Source organism: Capsicum annuum, chromosome 1 (genome assembly GCF_002878395.1).
Source record: "Capsicum annuum cultivar UCD-10X-F1 chromosome 1, UCD10Xv1.1, whole genome shotgun sequence".
Taxonomy (NCBI): domain Eukaryota; kingdom Viridiplantae; phylum Streptophyta; class Magnoliopsida; order Solanales; family Solanaceae; genus Capsicum; species Capsicum annuum.
This window is the reverse complement of record NC_061111.1, coordinates 251,230,215-251,247,731: the sequence shown is the minus strand read 5'-3', so window position 1 is coordinate 251,247,731 and position 17,517 is coordinate 251,230,215. Positions and strand designations below refer to the sequence as shown.

The window sequence follows — 17,517 nt, the reverse complement described above, 5'->3', positions numbered from 1 at the left end:
GACCTACTTCTCGCATCAAATGACAGCATTGTCATTAGCTTACATAATTTCACTCGCCTTCGCGTCATTTGTTCCAATTGCCACCGAATGGTTGTGTAGAGAGTTCTAATTCTGTGTTTGGATAGTTTCCCTCACCTACATTCCGTTAGCAGATATCTTTGGATTTGGATCCTATCGACTTGCTCTTCTGATTCAGTGTAGCTGCATAATTTTTGTTCTTGAGCTGTTTTATTCCCTCTTTGATCCACATTTCTTCCCTTTTTTAAGAGTTCTTGAAACAATCATTTAGGTTTCTCGAACTCAGGTACTCTTTGAAACAAGCCTTTTTCCTCCGCTATCTCGCTCTTTTAAGGGTAACCACTTATTTCAAAAAACAAAAAATTAACTTTTAGATTCAATCTCTGATTATAGTGATTGAGATTTAGGGGTTGTGTGTTTATGGACTGGGGTTTTACTTTATGAATACGATAATGTTACTTCTTTCCAGCAAAAAATATCCAAAGAAAAAATTTCTGCTCTCCCAATTTTATCTTCAAAGTTATCTTCTTGAATATATGCAAATAATTATCTTTAGTTCAGTTTATTCTCATGAGTTTAAGGTAATGCTCCATTTTTAATCTTTTACTTCATTTGGCGGCTTGTATTCTAACTTTTGATAGTGATAAGCATAGGCCTTTACAAACTGATGAACCTTTATGGACAAAGTCTATAGGCAGAGATTTACTTAGCATCGATAGTTATGATCAGATTTTTCCAAAGGCTAACAGTTCATTGAAAAATCCAAATATTCGCATTCAGATTCCAGGGAGTCAGGTCTTGCGATCATTAATATGTTCATTTATGTGGTTAGTCTATCTTCTTGCTCTCATTATCTATATTTTGCTTCCAAATAACCCAATAGTAAAAATTTTGCTCTGTTCTCATTATGGGCAGAATTGTTTCCTACAATTGTTTCAAAGGCAAGAACACTTGAAGTAATATCATGTGGCATAATGGGCAGGCGTAATAGTACGTTACAATTGGTAAAGAAATATAGTCTTAATTTCCATCTTTTCTTTGAAACTATATTCATATATATTGTTGAGGCCAAAATTAGTCCTACTACTTGCAGATGTATGAAGAACAGCAAGAGCTTTCCTCATTAGTCCCAAGTCCCAACGCGAGAATCGTATTTCCTACAATTTTGCCAGCAGATTGAGCCGGGATCATGGGCAATTGTCGATGTTTCTTATGATGTTACTCGAGAAAATTAGTATCCTCCCTCTTCATGCAAGGTTCATAAGCTTCCATGTGGATACTTGATACAAGACATGTTGAATGGTTATTCCAAGGTTCTTGAAATGTCTTCAATATCACCATTTCGTGATTAAGCTCTATAATTTCGTATTAACAGCAGTAGTAGTACTATATTTAATTGGTTAATTCTACTGTACAACTGGTAACTTGGTGGAATATGTTGAAGTGGAAGAGAAAGGTTCAATTCTGTAAGCTATACAGAGATCTTATACATAATGGTATGCCATTTTGGGCGGAGAGATGGTTTGGTTCTCTTCAGAAAATGTGTGACAGATATGCTTGTCTAATGATTAGTGGCAACGCTTCTCGTGAATTTGAAGGAGCTACATTCACTAATTAATGTTACATCCAATACATGTTTAGTCAATACATCAACTATGAGCAATTTCCAAATTAGTAAGGGTCGGTTAGTTTGACTCTTATTTTACACGAATCATCCACTTACTACAACTTCTCCTATACTCGAGCTTGAGACTAATATACTAGCAAACATACGAAAGTTGTTTCTCAAATACAATGGAAAATCGATTTGCTTGAATTTAATTTGTGTCTGATGCAATGGTGGCAGTGATTCCATCACCATAAGGGAAGAGGAGCATGATGAAAGTGGCTCAAAGAATGGCGAGTAGTTTCTGTGTTAGCACAAGTCTGTCCAATGGACAACAGTGGAACAACATTTCTACATTAGACGAGTTTGAAGTCAGAGCCACCCTTCAAAAGTGCACCGATTCTGGCCATCCCAATGGCGTAGTTATCAGTGCAGCCTCTCCAATTCCTCCACTACATGTCTTCAACTTCCTCAGGGATGAAAGGACTCGATCTCAGGTGTGCAAAAATTTACTAAGCTTCTTGAATTTGAAACCCGAAGACCATTATCATTCTTTATTTTGTAGTACATATGGAGGGTGTGCATATTTCACATTGTTCTAATTAAAAAATATTCATTATTTTGAGAAATTCTTCTATTGTTTTTGATCTTTTTTTCCTTGACACAGCGGGGTGTTCTTTTCAACCAAAATTCAATACAAGAGGTAGCTCACATTGCAAATGACACTCATCCAGGGAATTCTATTTCTGTGCTCAGGGTAAATGAAGTTTATTTAATGGTAGATATGTAGAGATATCTTTGAAAATTGAAGGCATGAGTTTTCCTTTTAGAAAACAAACTTACATCATCAACCAAAGATCTGATTGGATTCACAATTACCTCTTCCTTATGAATTGTGAGAGGATTTTTGGATTGTCTACTTAAAAATAGTTTATAAGCTAAAAGCTAAAAGCTGAATACTTATGTTTCGGTTTTTAGCTTACTTCTTCACTTTTTTAGCTTAGAAGTGACTGCTTGAATGCACTTTTTAAGTTTTCTCAAACACCACAAAAACTATATTTTTTTTTGTGAATAAAGAAGTTAAAGGCCAAAAGTACTTAAAATAAGCCAATCCAAGCACTTAAATATGTGATTCCTATAAATGACTTCTGGTGTTACGATGTTGTTATACATAGATGCACCTAAGGTGTTTGGTGAAACGAATAAGTCCCTTTTATGTCCTTAGTAGTTATTGTTATTTTGTGAAGAAATATTTTGTGGTGTTCTGATGTAAATATAGTAATTACGTTTCATGAAGGTGTACATGATTTCACCCTATAATGATGTTGTTAGCTTAAAGTGACTTTTGTATCTCAGGCTGGAAATTAGAACAAAGTCCTTTTATGCCCTCGACATTTATGATTATTTTTGGAAAGAAATCTCATGTAATGTTTGTGCTGCAATTTAGCAGTTACATTTCATACTTTCTATGGCGTTAAAGTTATTACTTTATCATTGCCACGCTTTGTAGACCTTTCTCCTTTCTTGGTATGTTTATCCTTGATTTAACATTATGTAACTCAACAGGCTTGGTTCAGGGAACTCCCAAGTGGGGTGTTGGATTCTCTTTCTCCTAGGCAGGTTATGCAATGCCTGTCAGAAGAGGACTGTAGTACTCTCGTGAGACTTCTCCCACCAACGGAAGTTGCTCTGCCGGACTGGGCTATTAATATCATAGTTGATGTTGTCCTGGAGTAGTTGTGATTCTTCACCAATAAAGTCTAGGACAGTGGTAGTACTGTTGAGATGGTTAGGTGCAAGCAAAAGCATCTAAAGAAATACACTGATTGGTATTCATCAAGAGGATATCATGTAATTATGTTTACTTTCCCAATGTCTGAGATTCTAAGCTATCAAGTCGGGGGAAAGGCAAAAAGAGGATATTGAACTGCTTGTGAATCATCGTGCTGATTGGTTGGAAGAGAAGCATGCAAAGAGTTTGGTCTTCCACACTTTCAGTAATACTGAATGGTTAGCGTGAGTTCTATTATTCTTGGCCTTACAATTGAAACCTAAGTATATTACATTTTTCTCAGAACTTGCCTGCTAATTACTGATTGAGTTCTTTTATTCTTGGCCTTACAGTTACGGTGTCATTTTGGAAAAGTTTCAGAAACAAGATCACGCTTTAATGAGAAGGATCAAAGGTTGATTCTGCCACTATCACAGCTCCGGAACCATAGGTATTGATGTCTCAGAAATTGTGATAATAAGATCTCTTCTGTTTTATGTGCTAGTGTCAAGAGAGTGTTTTTTCGAGAGTAGTCTTATTTCTGAAGGTTAATGCAGACCAATGGCTAAATAATCATATATTTCTATTGAAATCCAACCATGTCATGCTTTTATTGGATAAGTATTAGAAGTGCCATACATAGTCATGGTTTAGCCATTCAGAACTGCTCGGTTATTTATACTCTAATCAAGACCTGTTGTTCTCTTATTTTGATCGTACTGCTTTCTTCTATCCTGGGCCTTAACCATGCAATTCACTTTTCGAAATGGATTTCTTTAAAATCAATTATTTTGGTCTGCAATAGACGTACTGGCTTCATTCCTATAGATTTCTTTAAAATCAATTATTTTGGTCTGCAACTGATGTACTGGCTTCATTCCTACAACTAAATGCAGAACAGATTTGACTCTTAGATATATTATCTCCCTCTTTTGAATGACAGGTGCGCATCGTATTGAATATTGGTAGCTTTGGTGCCCTCCTACTCTCACTGAAGTTGATGGCTAAAGTACCTGAGGTGTCATGTTTGTTGTGAATAACCAAATAATGTAAGGATCCTTTTTTTGAATATCTATGATTTGATAAGTAATAATTTTCTGTATAGTTGTAATGAAAACACTGAATCTCCTATAAAAATACTCCCAGCTATACATGATATTAGAAAGAGAAGATTGGAGTAAAAGACCAAGGAATTATTTTCATCTCATCTTAGATTCCAATGGTTCATCTGTATATATATCATGTGCAGATGCACTTGTGTGACCCCATCTTATCTTGGGCTTAATAAAATGTTATGCAAGAGAGAAGAATTGAAGCAAAACACATTACAGTTATTTTGATCACCTTTTCAAACTTAATGTGTTTGTGGACACATTTTTCGGGCAATGGAAAGCTTGCAAGAGAAGATTTACGTTGCTCTTCTTTGTTACTGTTGTAGGGCCATTTCATTTCTTTGCGGTTCTGCTAAATTTAGTAAAGTGTTAAGATTTTCTAAGCTTATGATTACAAATGATCAATACAAGTGGTTGGAGAAGGACCTGACTAATGTTGATTGGACAGTTACTCCATGGCTGGTTGTATTTTATCCTTCTAATTTTGGGTGCGTGTATATGTAAAGAATAAAGACAGATATATGGATACAAAATCTTCTTTTTGAATGATATTTCCTTTCAAATCAAAATGGTAGATGTTGCATTATCCTTTCACCTTTTTACACGCTAATTAGGGCTCTGAAGAAACCAAAAGAAAAATAAATACTGACACTAGTATATTTGATTCCGGGAAAAAAATCAACTATCTTCAACTTATTCAAGCTACTACTACTACATCTAAATTATATATCTTTTATGTTTTATTGATTTTCAGCTTGCTCATTGAGATCCTAATTGTTTAGACTTTTCAAAGGACTTTTCCATGGTCCTACTTTGTCCTGCAAAACTCTCATCTAAGTAAGAAACTAGAATATTCTAATATTCCATGAAGATTTTGTTTTCAAAGTCACTAGAAAAATATACATTATCCAATATCCACCAGTGAGACTAACAACTGAAACAACTGTTGATAATTGGAGCAGTCTGTTGTGGATACTTTTGTTCCTTTAAAAGGAAAAGCGGGTGATTTGGTTTTCCATCTATTAATGTTTGGATGTTTGTTCTTAATGTGTGTTGTGCTCTTCGGTGGTTCTGTTTTCCTTTCAATTGGAAGGTGCTAAGATATTTTAGGAAGGATAGGCATAACTGGAGGAGGAAAGATGGGAAGACAGTTAAAAGAAGCTCAAGAGAAGCTGAAGATAGGAAAGAGAAGTTCAGAATTTGTTATGTGTTTGCACGTTGTATCAGCTTTAAATTGCCGAATAAGAAAGTACAATGAAGCAATTCCTCACTTGGAGCGATCGATTGAAATTCCTGACTTGGATATGGGACAAAATCATGCACTTGCAACATTTACAGGGTGCATGCACTTAGGTGATACATATCAATGCTCAGGCAGTTAGAGAATTTAATACTGTGCTGTACTGATGGCCTGGAAATTCAATGGAAAGTTCTCAAAGAGAAAGACACGAGATTTGGCGACACATGCAGGTATGTCGCTGAAGCCCATGTTCAAGTACTGCAATTTGATGAGGCTGAGAAGCTTTGTCAGATGGCTCTTGACATTCACAAGGAGAAAAATTCATCAACCTCTCCTGAAGAAGCTGCTGACAGGAGAGGAGACTCTTGGGGCTTATTTACGTTTCGAAGGGAGACTATGAGGCTTCTCGTGAGCATATTATGTTTTGGCAGGCATAGCCATGGAAGCCAGTGGCCAGGAAGCTGAAGTAACAGCAGCCATTGACTGCAACATTGGCGACATGCATTTATCTATGGCACGAGATGATGAGGTTATTTGTGCTTACCAAAAAGCATTTACTATGTTCAAGTCTACCAAAGGGAAGAACCACCAGTCAGTTGCATCGGTGAATGTACGTTTGGCTGATATGTACAACAAGATAGGGAAATTCAGGGAATCAAAATCTTACTGTGAAAATGCACTTCAGATTGTGTTTATCTCCCTTGGGATTTGAACATAAGATCTCATGGTGTTCAAACGACTTTATTAGGTAATCAAAAGGGTTCATGGAACGCTTCACATTTCCTTTGATTTCAACTTCTGTTTTTAATGAAGAGAAGCTTTGTTCCCAAAGGAATGGTTGATCGGATGAAGCATATTAGCAATCTGGAAATTTCAGCTTTTACCCTCATTATGACACTTAGTTTGAGGTTTACTCCGACCAAAACTAGCTTAGGGGATTTTATAATGCAAAAATATAAGTTAATTGTCATGAATCGAGAGATTTATCCGTACGTATTGAGATAAATGAAAGTCGCTTGACTTACATTAGAGAATACTTTTATAAAACCCTGATGCCTTATGTCGTGACAGAGATCTTATTTTGCTACCTCCGAATCTGATAATCTTCTTGGCATTTTTAGCTTTTACAAAATCCGCTTTCTCACTAATCCTTCGAGCAATGAGATAATGCACTTTCAAACTCTCTCTCTCTCATATTCACCGGTAAAAACTTAGAGTATCTCAACTCAATATTGGTTTAACAAATAGGGTCCTACCAAGTAATGGCAAAAATAATTAAGACTAGTAAGAAAAAGTTGGTTTCCCATAGGTTTTTTACATTAATAAACCTCCTAATATCCTCCCAACAATCTCACCAGAACTAAGAGAATATTCAGCAAACTTACTACTTTTTATAGTGATGTTTCAGCACACTTAGCACCATAAATCAGCTCCACATTGCAGCAATTTGCTATGTCAGATCCTCAAGGAACTGGTATTTTATCTCCCATTGTGATAGAAGGAGAATGTTGCAAAAGATGTGTTAATTAATTTGTGACTATGAAATCTTGCTCACTGCTTTGCCAAAGATGTATGAGCTATTTATCTGATGATAGTGTTATGCCACAAAAACTTTAGTTTCACATTGGTAAAATGGTTAAAAACTGAGATACTCATCCCTTCTTATTTCTTCCGTTTTGGTTCAAATGATCCTAAAAGAACTCAACAAATAATAGATGAAATTGAAGAACATGTTCAAATCTAATCTGCATATAATACAACTTGAATTTTAGAGATGTAAATGGTGTTATAATCGATATAAAACAAAAGTTGTGAGATATATGCCAACTTATTATATTCATGTATAGGAACTTAGGATTTTAAGAATCTACCTTCACCTAAATATGTGAAGATATACTTTGTTCAGATGAGAATTGAACCAGTATTGATGAACTCTCTAAGAAATCAAGTGCCAGAAAACAGTGTAATAAAGAACGAAAAATGGGAGAAAAAGTTACCAGAAGTGACCAATGCAACAAAAATATATATCCCTGTTACACATCCTTTCTGCATTTCTATATCAAAACGAATTAACAATTTTCCCCTCCTTTGCTTCTTACCAGGTCATAGTGTCAATACTCTGTGCATCTCTCTTCTCAAGCTCATCATAAGATTTTTGTTGACTCGTCTCAAGCTCATAACCTTTTTCGATTTACTTTTTCCGTGTTCTATTGATCGTAAGCATCCAGCAGCGACTTGGCGGTTTAGAATTCGAACACAAAATGACCAATAAATCAAATTAGTAATATACTTCTACCGCTTGAAATTCTACCTTTTGGCATTTCAATACCAAAACAATGGTAAAATAATATAATTAAGAAATTTTCATGACATTTATCAGATTGGAATGCAGAATGAAAAAAGAATTAAGAAGTTTTTCCCCACTTTGCTTGTACCAGGTGTAAGTTGTTAATATTCGTTATTTTATTTCAATGAAGAGTTATATATAGCTTTCTTTTGTCATTTTAATGTTCAACTTATCTTAGTCAAGTAGATTAATGTCAAAAACATAAACAGTGGATATCGTAAAAACAAAAAAGAAACATGGAGATTCTACCAACGATACTTATTAGTACAATGGTTATTTATGGATCCAAACAATCTTAATTACATCAATATAAACAATTGCATTAGCAAAACAATAACTGACTTTAGCAAGAAGAAGAGAGAGTCACTATCAAACACATTAATATATGATCAAGTAGAATTAGTTGTAAATTGATATTTTTTTCGCACATGACATGTAATAATTATAATATGATGAAATAAATTAATATGAAACAAATGGACGCGATGTCTGTTCGATAACCTGTCCAAAAATCTTCTTCTCGATAAATTATGAGGCATGTAATCGGCAAAGCCAACTTAAGGAACATTTGCAACACAATTAAATTGGTAAGATTTCCAAATAGATAAAGAACAAAAAATGAGAATAATGCATAAACAGTCATGTTTAGATGTTCCAAGTTCTCTGTTGGAAACTTTTTAAACTTCAATCTTAGTGTCTTTAGCCAAAGCAAATGAGAAAAACACATTGGAAAACGGGGAGAAAGAAGAGGAAAAAAGATAAAACATATATTTATGTAGTCGCATTTTTCAAAGAGTTGATAGTGACTTGTAATCGAAAGTGTATTAATAATCATGATAAAAGACACGGAATCAATATGGAAGTCCTACAACCCGATTTGTTGTTGTTTCTGCGTCAAATTCGCAAGATATTCATAATCCCAAATTCATATACTGATTATATGAAAATTGGTATAAGAGACAATTGGAAAAACACAAGTTAAAAAATTGGGATTATTTGATGGTAACAAAAACTTCATCATATTATTGATTTGTACATTTTCAATAAGATTTATTTTGAAGAGAAATGTTACGCGAAAGTTGTGGTATTCTGCCACTCTACCCAATTTAAATTTTAAATGTTAGAAGTAAAAAATTCGTATTGTAAAGACAGTTTCCTTTTTGGTCATTACTGTATATGCCACTGCAAAGAATATTTAAATTTTAAATAGGAAGTTTAGTGCAAAGACAGTTTCCTTTTTGTTTTTAAATAGGAAGTAGTATTTCTGATTTATTTGGTTCATTAGATGAAAGCTAATGTAAAACAGATGAGTAACTTAAACTAGATAAATTTAGATAACCTTCTGCTTCCATCTTAAAGCTTTACCTACTCACGTCGACGAACTTCACCAACACAGCAACACTATCACTACCAACCGCCACCATCGCGCTAGTTACTACACACTAACCACCTCCACCATTATTACCATCACAATCACTATATTTAGCATACAGATCTAATCAAGGAGCCTCCTTACTTTGACGTGTCTGGGGGTGGTTTTATAAGCCTGCAACTTGCTTCATGTTTTCTTGACAACGATGACATTGTGCTGCTGGACAATGGCGCTCAAGTGATTTGTGATGAGCTTGATATTTTTAGCTAAACGCAAAGAAGACACTCAACAACTTACCAGTATGTAACAGATAATTTTGGTTTGACAGGAAAAGTGATGTGATTAAAACTGTCGCTTTTGTTGGTTCACTATATTTTTTTCGTCCCGTCTCTGACTTTATTCTTATTCTCATACTATCGCACTATCTAAATCAATAATAATGCTATTGGGTACCATAAAGATAATTTCAACTAACAGTTATTTGTTGATTAATATAGTACATACATCAAAACCAAAGCTAAACATGCATTCTGCTTAATATCAGGTTCAATGTTCAACAATAAGAGAAGATTAATATATAATGTGTGAAATTTTGTAAGATTCATAGCAAAATTAGGCGGTGAGCCCGTGAAAAGCACGGACATACCTATCTAGTATATATAGAAAGACAGTTTAGGGGAATTTTTTTTGTAGTATACCATTTTTTGTATTATAGTATAATCTTCTGAAAGTTAATAAATAGAATTATGCATCCACTACAAGCAATTGTTCTTGCATCTTTGGGGTCCTGATAAATCACAAGGATGTGATCTAACGGTCAACAAAATAAAAAGAATCACGGAAGATCAATATTTTAGTAGATTTAAAAGAAGTCTTTGTAACTTTGTTTTATTTATTTAGGTTTTGATGAATAACGTTATTTGAGACATGTTAAAATTGAATCTCGTGATTGTTTTTTTCTTTATATGATGAAAGTTGGAAGTGAGAGTTGTCAAGCAGGTTTTACTGGTAGACTTGCAAACAGGTTTTAATAAATAGGTTTCTTCAAGAAGTTTACAGATAACTTTGCAAATTACTTCGATTTTTCTATGAATAAAAAGCTAACTCAGTTCATTTTACAAGGAGAAAAGTTTTAACAGAAATAAAATTCTCTCTTAAAAGGGCAGTTCGGTGCACAAATGCTTCCAAGTAGAGCTGTCAATACGGGTTGGCCCAACCCATCCTCAACCCATTCGGGGTAGCCCATATGGACTTTGAGTTTACTGGGTCAGGCCGGGATGGCCCATCATAATGATGGGCCAAAAAACACCAAGCCCACACCATTACTGTATGGGTTGCGGGCCTCACGGGCCAACCCACTTTTTAAAAAATAATCTTTTATAATTTAATTTGAGAATATTAATAAACATAAATATTAACAGACAATATTACATAGTGTTAATACTTGTTAGTCAAGTCTCCAACACCCAAAAAAAATATTCTTAATAGCGAAATTAAATAACTTTTGACATGATAACCTTCGAACAAAATAAAAATACTAATAAGCAATCTAAATAGTTGCATGTAGTTGACTTACGGGCCGGCCCACGAGCTAGCACAACCTACATTGCTCAAGCCCCACGGACCACGGGCTTATACAAGTCGGGCTTAAAAGCCATGTGTAGACACGTAAAATTTATTGAGTCAATTTCATATAAAATTTGAATTTGATTCATATTTTATTGGGCCTAAAATTATTTTGGACTATAAAAAATGATAAGTCCATTTTATACTTCATCAAGGACTTCAAAGTCCATTACACTTGGAAGCCAAAACTCATCAAGTGACGTGACATCCCAGTCAAATCCAAAACCAATGAGACGCCGCCACATGTACAAATGATGTGGAAATCTCATTCAAATTCAAGAACCAGTCAAAAGTCGTCTAGTGTCAAAGTGACATGTTTCGGTCAATCACAAGCAACCAGACCTACCCCCTACAACTATAAATATGAGGGTTACATAATTTTCTGAGATCATTCTGCAAGCATTGGAGGAAGCTTCTGCATTGACTACACAACTCTTCAAGGAATCGACTAACAGAGTTCTGCCCAGAGGTCAACTCAACAAGACAAAGTGCTGTCAAACAATTCCTGGAGATCCAAACGCATTTCTATGAGGGTCAAATCATCCGAAAGTTCGAGAATTACGCTACAAAGGCCCCTGAATTACGGAAAAGCTTAAGAGAGAAGAATCGAGTGAATAACGAAATTGTACCCGCAAAATTACTTTAAATAAAATTATTCTTTTTGTTTATTTTATTTTTGCTTGCAGTTAATTTTCACCAAACGAAAATTTGTTGCAAAAAAATTTTGACATACCCAGTGGGACTAGTTCTGCTCTCCATCTCTTCTTCCTGCAAATCAAATTCAACTACTGTTATGGATGTCAAAAATACGAAATATGTCTCATGCAAGAACTCTGTTGTTGCCACATCTGATGAGCACAGCCTTGTTGGTCCCCTCACTCAGCGCAAATTTAAGACTAGTGGTTGGGACGGATCTGAATACTTCACTTCTTTGGAGAAGGCAAAAAAGAGCAAATCTCACATGACGGTTGAAGCTGCAGCCCCTGAGGGCAATTTGACATCCTTGTTATGTGATGAATCCTCTCAGACTGGCGTTAATTTTAGTGAATCTGAAGATTCGACTGATTCACCAACTTCAACAAAGGTCAACGCCTTGATGGCCGACGCAGCTAATATGGATGAGAAATTCGCAATAATGGAACAAACCATTGAAGTTTTGAAGAAATCTGTCGAGGATAAAAATCTTCAAATCGCTCAACTGATGAACAAGTTGGAGTCCTTCGCCCCTGAAGAATCGAGCCACGACCCTGCTTTTCCACTCGGCTTTACTCTGCAAAATAAGGATGTCGATAAGTCACCTAGCAAGACTAAATCTCAAAAAGAGAAGCAGTCTACTTCAGTTGCTACTCTAACAATTCAACAACTGCAAGATATGATTGCAAATACCATCAAGACACAATATGACAGTGCATCATAAAGTTTCGTAGGATACTCAAAGCCGTATTCTAAGCGAATCGAGGGCTTACCGATGCCAATTGGATATCAACCGCCAAAGTTTCAATAATTTGATGGAAAGGAAAATCCAAGGCAATACATCACTTATTTCGTTGAGACTTGTAGCAGTGCTGGTACACATGGTGATCTTTTTGTCAAGCAGTTTGTTCACTCTTTGAAAGGCAACGCTTTTGATTGGTACACGGACTTAAAGTCTGAATCAATTGATTGTTGGGAGCAACTAGAAAGTCAGTTCCTAAATCATTTCTACAGTACCCGTCGTACGATCAGCATGATGGAGTTGACAAACACAAGACAAAGTAAAGATGAGCCTGTAGTGGACTACATAAATCGTTGGTGAACATTGAGTTTTGATTGCAAGGATCGACTTTCTAAAACTTCCGTGGTTGAAGTTTACATTCAAGAGATGCATTGGGGCCTTGTGTGTATCCTCCAAGGAATTAAGCCTCGAACTTTTGAAGAATTAGCTACGCGCGCTCATGACATGGAGTTAAGCATTGTAACTCATAGAATGGTGTCACCTAATTTTGATCCTAGAAAAGAAGTCAAGAAATTCAACGACTCGTCAGAGGACCAAATTGGGAAATCTATGGTGACGACTGTGAGTTCTAAGAAGGCTTCCACAAGACAAAAACTAAAAGAGAAAGCTCCAAAGCAACAAATGCAAGAAGTGGAAAATCAACCAACTTTGAAAGAGTTACAAGCAAGGGTATATCCTTTTTTCGACTCTGATGTTCCTAAAATTCTAGATGAGTTGCTAGCCAAAAAAGTCATTGAACTCACTAAGTCAAAGCGACCCGAAGAATCAAACAAAGTCGATGATCCTAAATACTGCAAATTTCACCACATTGTTGGTCATCACACTACAAAATGCTTTATTCTAAAGAAAAAAATTATGACATTAATGCAAGAGGGAAAGATCATCATCGATGATGGCGATACAGTTGATTCAAACCATGTTAGCGCCGAACTGGACCATAAAAAAGATTCAATTTCAAAAGCTCTACAACCTATGCGCTTTGTGGCATCATCAAAAGGTGAGGGAATCATCATGCTACAATTTGGAAGCTTTGACCCGATTGGGGTTCCAGACTTGAAGAAAACAACAAGAAAATGCATGCAAAACGACTTCTCCAATAGCAAGAAGGGTGGTACTTGGACATTGATCGCTTGCACAAAAAAAAATGTCAAAGGGCTTTTAAACTCCAGCTTTCAAAAGACGACCCAAGATCAAATGCATATCTACTTCAACCGATACGGGCAGTAAATATCAAATTGAAGTCTAATAATACTTCATTACAAAGGGTTGGGAGGAAAGTTACATTACAAGAATTCTTCCCCAAGAAGCTCTTTAAGGCACAAGCATAAACTGCATGATGCTCTTCGATGCACGAGCCTAAAACTACAAGTCAAAATACTCCTCGATGCACGAGCCTAAACTGCAAATCAAAATGCTCCTGGATGCACGAGCCTAAACTACAAGTCAAAAGGCTCCTCGACGCACGAGCCTAAAATACAAGTCAAGATGCTCCTCGATGCACGAGCCTAAACTGTAAATCAAAATGCTTTTTGATGCACAAGCCTAAACTGCAAGTCAAAAGGCTCCCCAACGCACGAGCCTAAAATGCAAGTCAAGATGCTCTTCGATGTACGAGCCTAAACTGTAAATCAAAATGCTCCTTGATGCACGAGCCTAAACTATAAGTCAAAAGGCTCCTCGACGCATGAGCCTAAAATGCAAGTCAAGATGCTCCTCGATGCACGAGCCTAAACTGCAAGTCAAAATTCTCCTCGATGTAAGTCAAGATGCTCCTCGATGCATTAGCCTAAACTACAAGTCAAGCTGCTCCTCAATGCACGAACTTAAACTGCAAATCAAACTACTTATTGATGCACGATCTTAAATTGCAAGTCAAATCACTCCTGGGCCGCATGAGTCTAAACTGTAAACGGCTCTACAAAAAAAAATTAGTAAAAGATCAAAATAAGGAAAACCATGAAGCTTGAATGCATATTTGGAGTCCTTTGAAGATGTCATCTTTAAAGCAAAAGGATTCTTCATTATTTCCAAGCAATGAAGTCTTCTCGACAAGTAAAATAACTTGTGGTACTTTGAATATTGCTCTAGTCTGGACTTCACCAAATTACAGAAGCGATGCATCCCAAAACTTGAAGTAGAAGAAGAAATTCATGAAGTATCCAAATCTGACGTGAAGTAGAGTATCACAAGATTTAGGCTGCAACTTCGTAAAAGATCCTAAAAAATACAGAAGTTCAATGATGGTGGTTTTCACATGAAATGTAGCTCTGCAAATCTACTTTCCAATGCAAAAAACGGCACCTGATTGCGATACTTCCACATTGATATATGGAATTTCTCGTGACGTTGCGCAAAGCTGAAATAACTAGCGAACTAAGATTAGAAGGCTGTTTTGGGAAGCGATATCTGGGACGATTCGGATTCACAATGATTATGGTTTCCACGTGAGATGTATTTATGAGAATCTACTTTCCAATGTAAAAAACGGCACCTGATTCCGATATTTCCACATCGAGATATGGAATTTCTCGTGACGCTGGACAAAGCTGAAAAAACTAGCGAACCAAGACTAGTAGGCTGTCTTTGGAGCGATATCTGGGACGATTCAGATGCAATCTGATTGTGGTTTCCGTGTGAGACGTAGATCTATGAGTCTAGTTTCCAATGCAAAAAACGTCTTCTGATTTTGATGTTCCTAAGTTAAGATATGAGAGTTTTTGTAAGACTGCACGAAACAAGAAAAAAGTGACGAAACAGAACTATAAGTCTGATTTTGAGACGATACCTGGGCAGATCTGGTGATAAGATGAGCGTGGTTTTCACAAAGAACGTAGCCTTGCGAGTCTACTTTCCAACACTACAAGTCGTTCGTGATTCAGACACCCCCACGATGCGTTATGAAGCTTCTTCCATAGACACGCCAAAGTGCCGAAAGCTCAATTGTGAAAAAAAAGAGCAAAAAGAGGAGAAGAACGGGAGTTGAATTTCTGCTCAGGCTGAATTACAATGATTTAAGGGGGTTGATGTCCTTTTATAGACTCTGAAAGGCCCTAATTTGATTTCAAAAAAGATTCTGCTGAACAAAGTTGTCTTCAACAAGAATTGGGACGTTTAAGTGTCCAAAATAAGTCAAATTCCTAATCCTTTTTTAAGTGAGATAACATCATTAATCAATCCTATTAAAATTCAATATAGGACTAATAACTGAATCCTACATGATTTTGGATATATTTAGTCTTAAACAGAATTTACACTGGATTCACTTTATTCTACCAGGATAATCATGACTTTGAGGAGTCGGATATTGACAAAATGTTCAAGTCTTTAAAAAAAAAAATAGGGCTCCACAAATACTTCAAATCTCGTCTCTAACAGGTCCGACAAACCAAACACCTTGACGAGCCTTGAAGTAGGAGGCATCTGTAGACACGTAAAATTTATTGGGTCAAATTCATATAAAATTTGGATTGGATTCATATTTTATTGGGCCTAAAATTAGTTTGGGCTATAAAAAATGATAAGTCCATTTTATTCTTCATCAAGGACTTCAAAGTCCATTACACTTGGAAGCCAAAACTCATCAAGTGACGTGGCATCCCAGTCAAATCCAAGACCAATGAGACGCCGCCACATATACAAATGATGTGGAAATCTCATTCAAATCCAAGAACCAGTCAAAAGTCGCCAAGTGTCAAAGTGACATGTTTCGGCCAATCACAAGCAACCAGACCTACCCCTAAATTTATAAATAAGAGGGTTACATAATTTTCTGAGGTCATTCTGCAAGCATTGAAGGAAGCTTCTGCATTGACTACACAACTTTTCAACGAATCGACTAACGGAGTTCTGCTCGGAGGTCAACTCGACAAGACGAAGTGCTGTCAAACAATTCCTGGAGATCCAAATGCATTTCTATGAGGCTCAAATCATCCGGAAGTTCGAGAATTACGCTACAAAGACCCTCGAATTACGAAAAAGCTTAGGAGAGAAGAATGAAGAGAATAACAGAATTGTACCCGCAAAATTACTTTAAATAAAATTATTCTTTTTGTTTATTTTATTTTTGCTTGCAGTTAATTTTCACCAAACGAAAATTTGTTGCGAACACCATGTTCTTAAATGGACTGCAAAAATTAAAGCCCAACTCCTTTAAATTACGGGTCGACCCATATTGACGGCTCTACTTCCAAGACTTAAACCTATAATCTTCTGATCACATAATAATAATTTTATCAGTTACTACAAGTCGTGCTTTCAAAATTCTCTCTTATTGTATTGTAAATTTTATTGTTATTTCATCAATAAAACCAACTTTATCACTACCCTTTGAAAAAACAAAATACAATCACATAAACATTTTTTTTTTTTTGAAAGATAACAAGGAGAAAAAGAGATGTTTACGTCAATTGGACCACAACAAAACAAAGACATGGCCCCCCATACTGCAGGTCCCCTCAAACCTCAACCCCTACATCCTTATTCCCATTTCCCGATGCTTCCTTTAACCTCAACAATCAACACTCCTTAAACCCCATTTTCTTCATTAAACCCCCTAAACCCCTCCTTAAACCCCATTTTCTTCATTGCTAATACCATAATGTCAACCTTCAAATCTCACTTTGATTACTTCTTAGTTACCACTTAATCAACCCCATCTCCCAAAAACTCTCCAAAACCTCTTCTTAAACCTTTTCTTTCATTCCTAATATTCATTTATATTAAAATTTGACTAAATTTAAATTTGTATTGAAAAATTTTACGTTGAATAAATCTTAAAAACCTTATTTTTCTATAGCTAATATTCATTTACTTTTACTTGCTATTTTTTCATAAATTGACTTTCTCACTTTTACGTGCACTTTTAACATATCATCAAGAAAAATTGTAATAATACTTTATTCTCAACATAAATTACTTATTTTCCAAAACT

General features: G+C 35.7%; 1 protein-coding gene across 14 annotated transcripts; it reads left to right on the top strand.

Annotated features, from left to right (window-relative positions):
• On the top strand, positions 1 to 6,794 carry LOC107850477 (homeobox-leucine zipper protein ROC8). Of its 14 annotated transcripts, none has more exons than XR_007048625.1 (9): positions 1 to 845; positions 934 to 1,008; positions 1,112 to 1,274; positions 1,865 to 2,121; positions 2,292 to 2,381; positions 3,191 to 3,640; positions 3,749 to 3,846; positions 4,339 to 4,444; positions 5,601 to 6,794. XR_007048625.1 is itself a non-coding variant. In XM_047401592.1 (6 exons), the coding sequence occupies exons 2-4, from the start codon at positions 1,894 to 1,896 to the stop codon at positions 3,359 to 3,361; spliced, it is 489 nt and encodes a 162-aa protein (XP_047257548.1). In that variant the 5' UTR covers positions 1,521 to 1,692; positions 1,865 to 1,893; the 3' UTR covers positions 3,362 to 3,640; positions 3,749 to 3,846; positions 4,339 to 5,076. The 14 variants fall into 14 exon arrangements, 2 of the variants coding, with proteins under 2 accessions (XP_047257551.1, XP_047257548.1); XR_001668620.2 differs by having other exon boundaries at positions 934 to 1,022; positions 1,112 to 1,331; positions 4,645 to 6,594; XR_007048623.1 differs by having other exon boundaries at positions 13 to 845; positions 934 to 1,022; positions 1,112 to 1,331; positions 3,191 to 3,634; positions 4,834 to 6,594.
• The last annotated feature ends 10,723 nt before the right edge of the window (positions 6,795 to 17,517 follow it).

Bases quoted from the DNA above. Each gene is read 5' to 3' on its own strand.
- LOC107850477 (XM_047401595.1), top strand. From the start codon at position 1,894: ATGATGAAAGTGGCTCAAAGAATGGCGAGTAGTTTCTGTGTTAGCACA. The intron at 2,122-2,291 runs GTGTGCAAAAAT...TCCTTGACACAG, and splicing joins ATGAAAGGACTCGATCTCAG to CGGGGTGTTCTTTTCAACCA. The intron at 2,382-3,190 runs GTAAATGAAGTT...GTAACTCAACAG, and splicing joins ATTCTATTTCTGTGCTCAGG to GCTTGGTTCAGGGAACTCCC.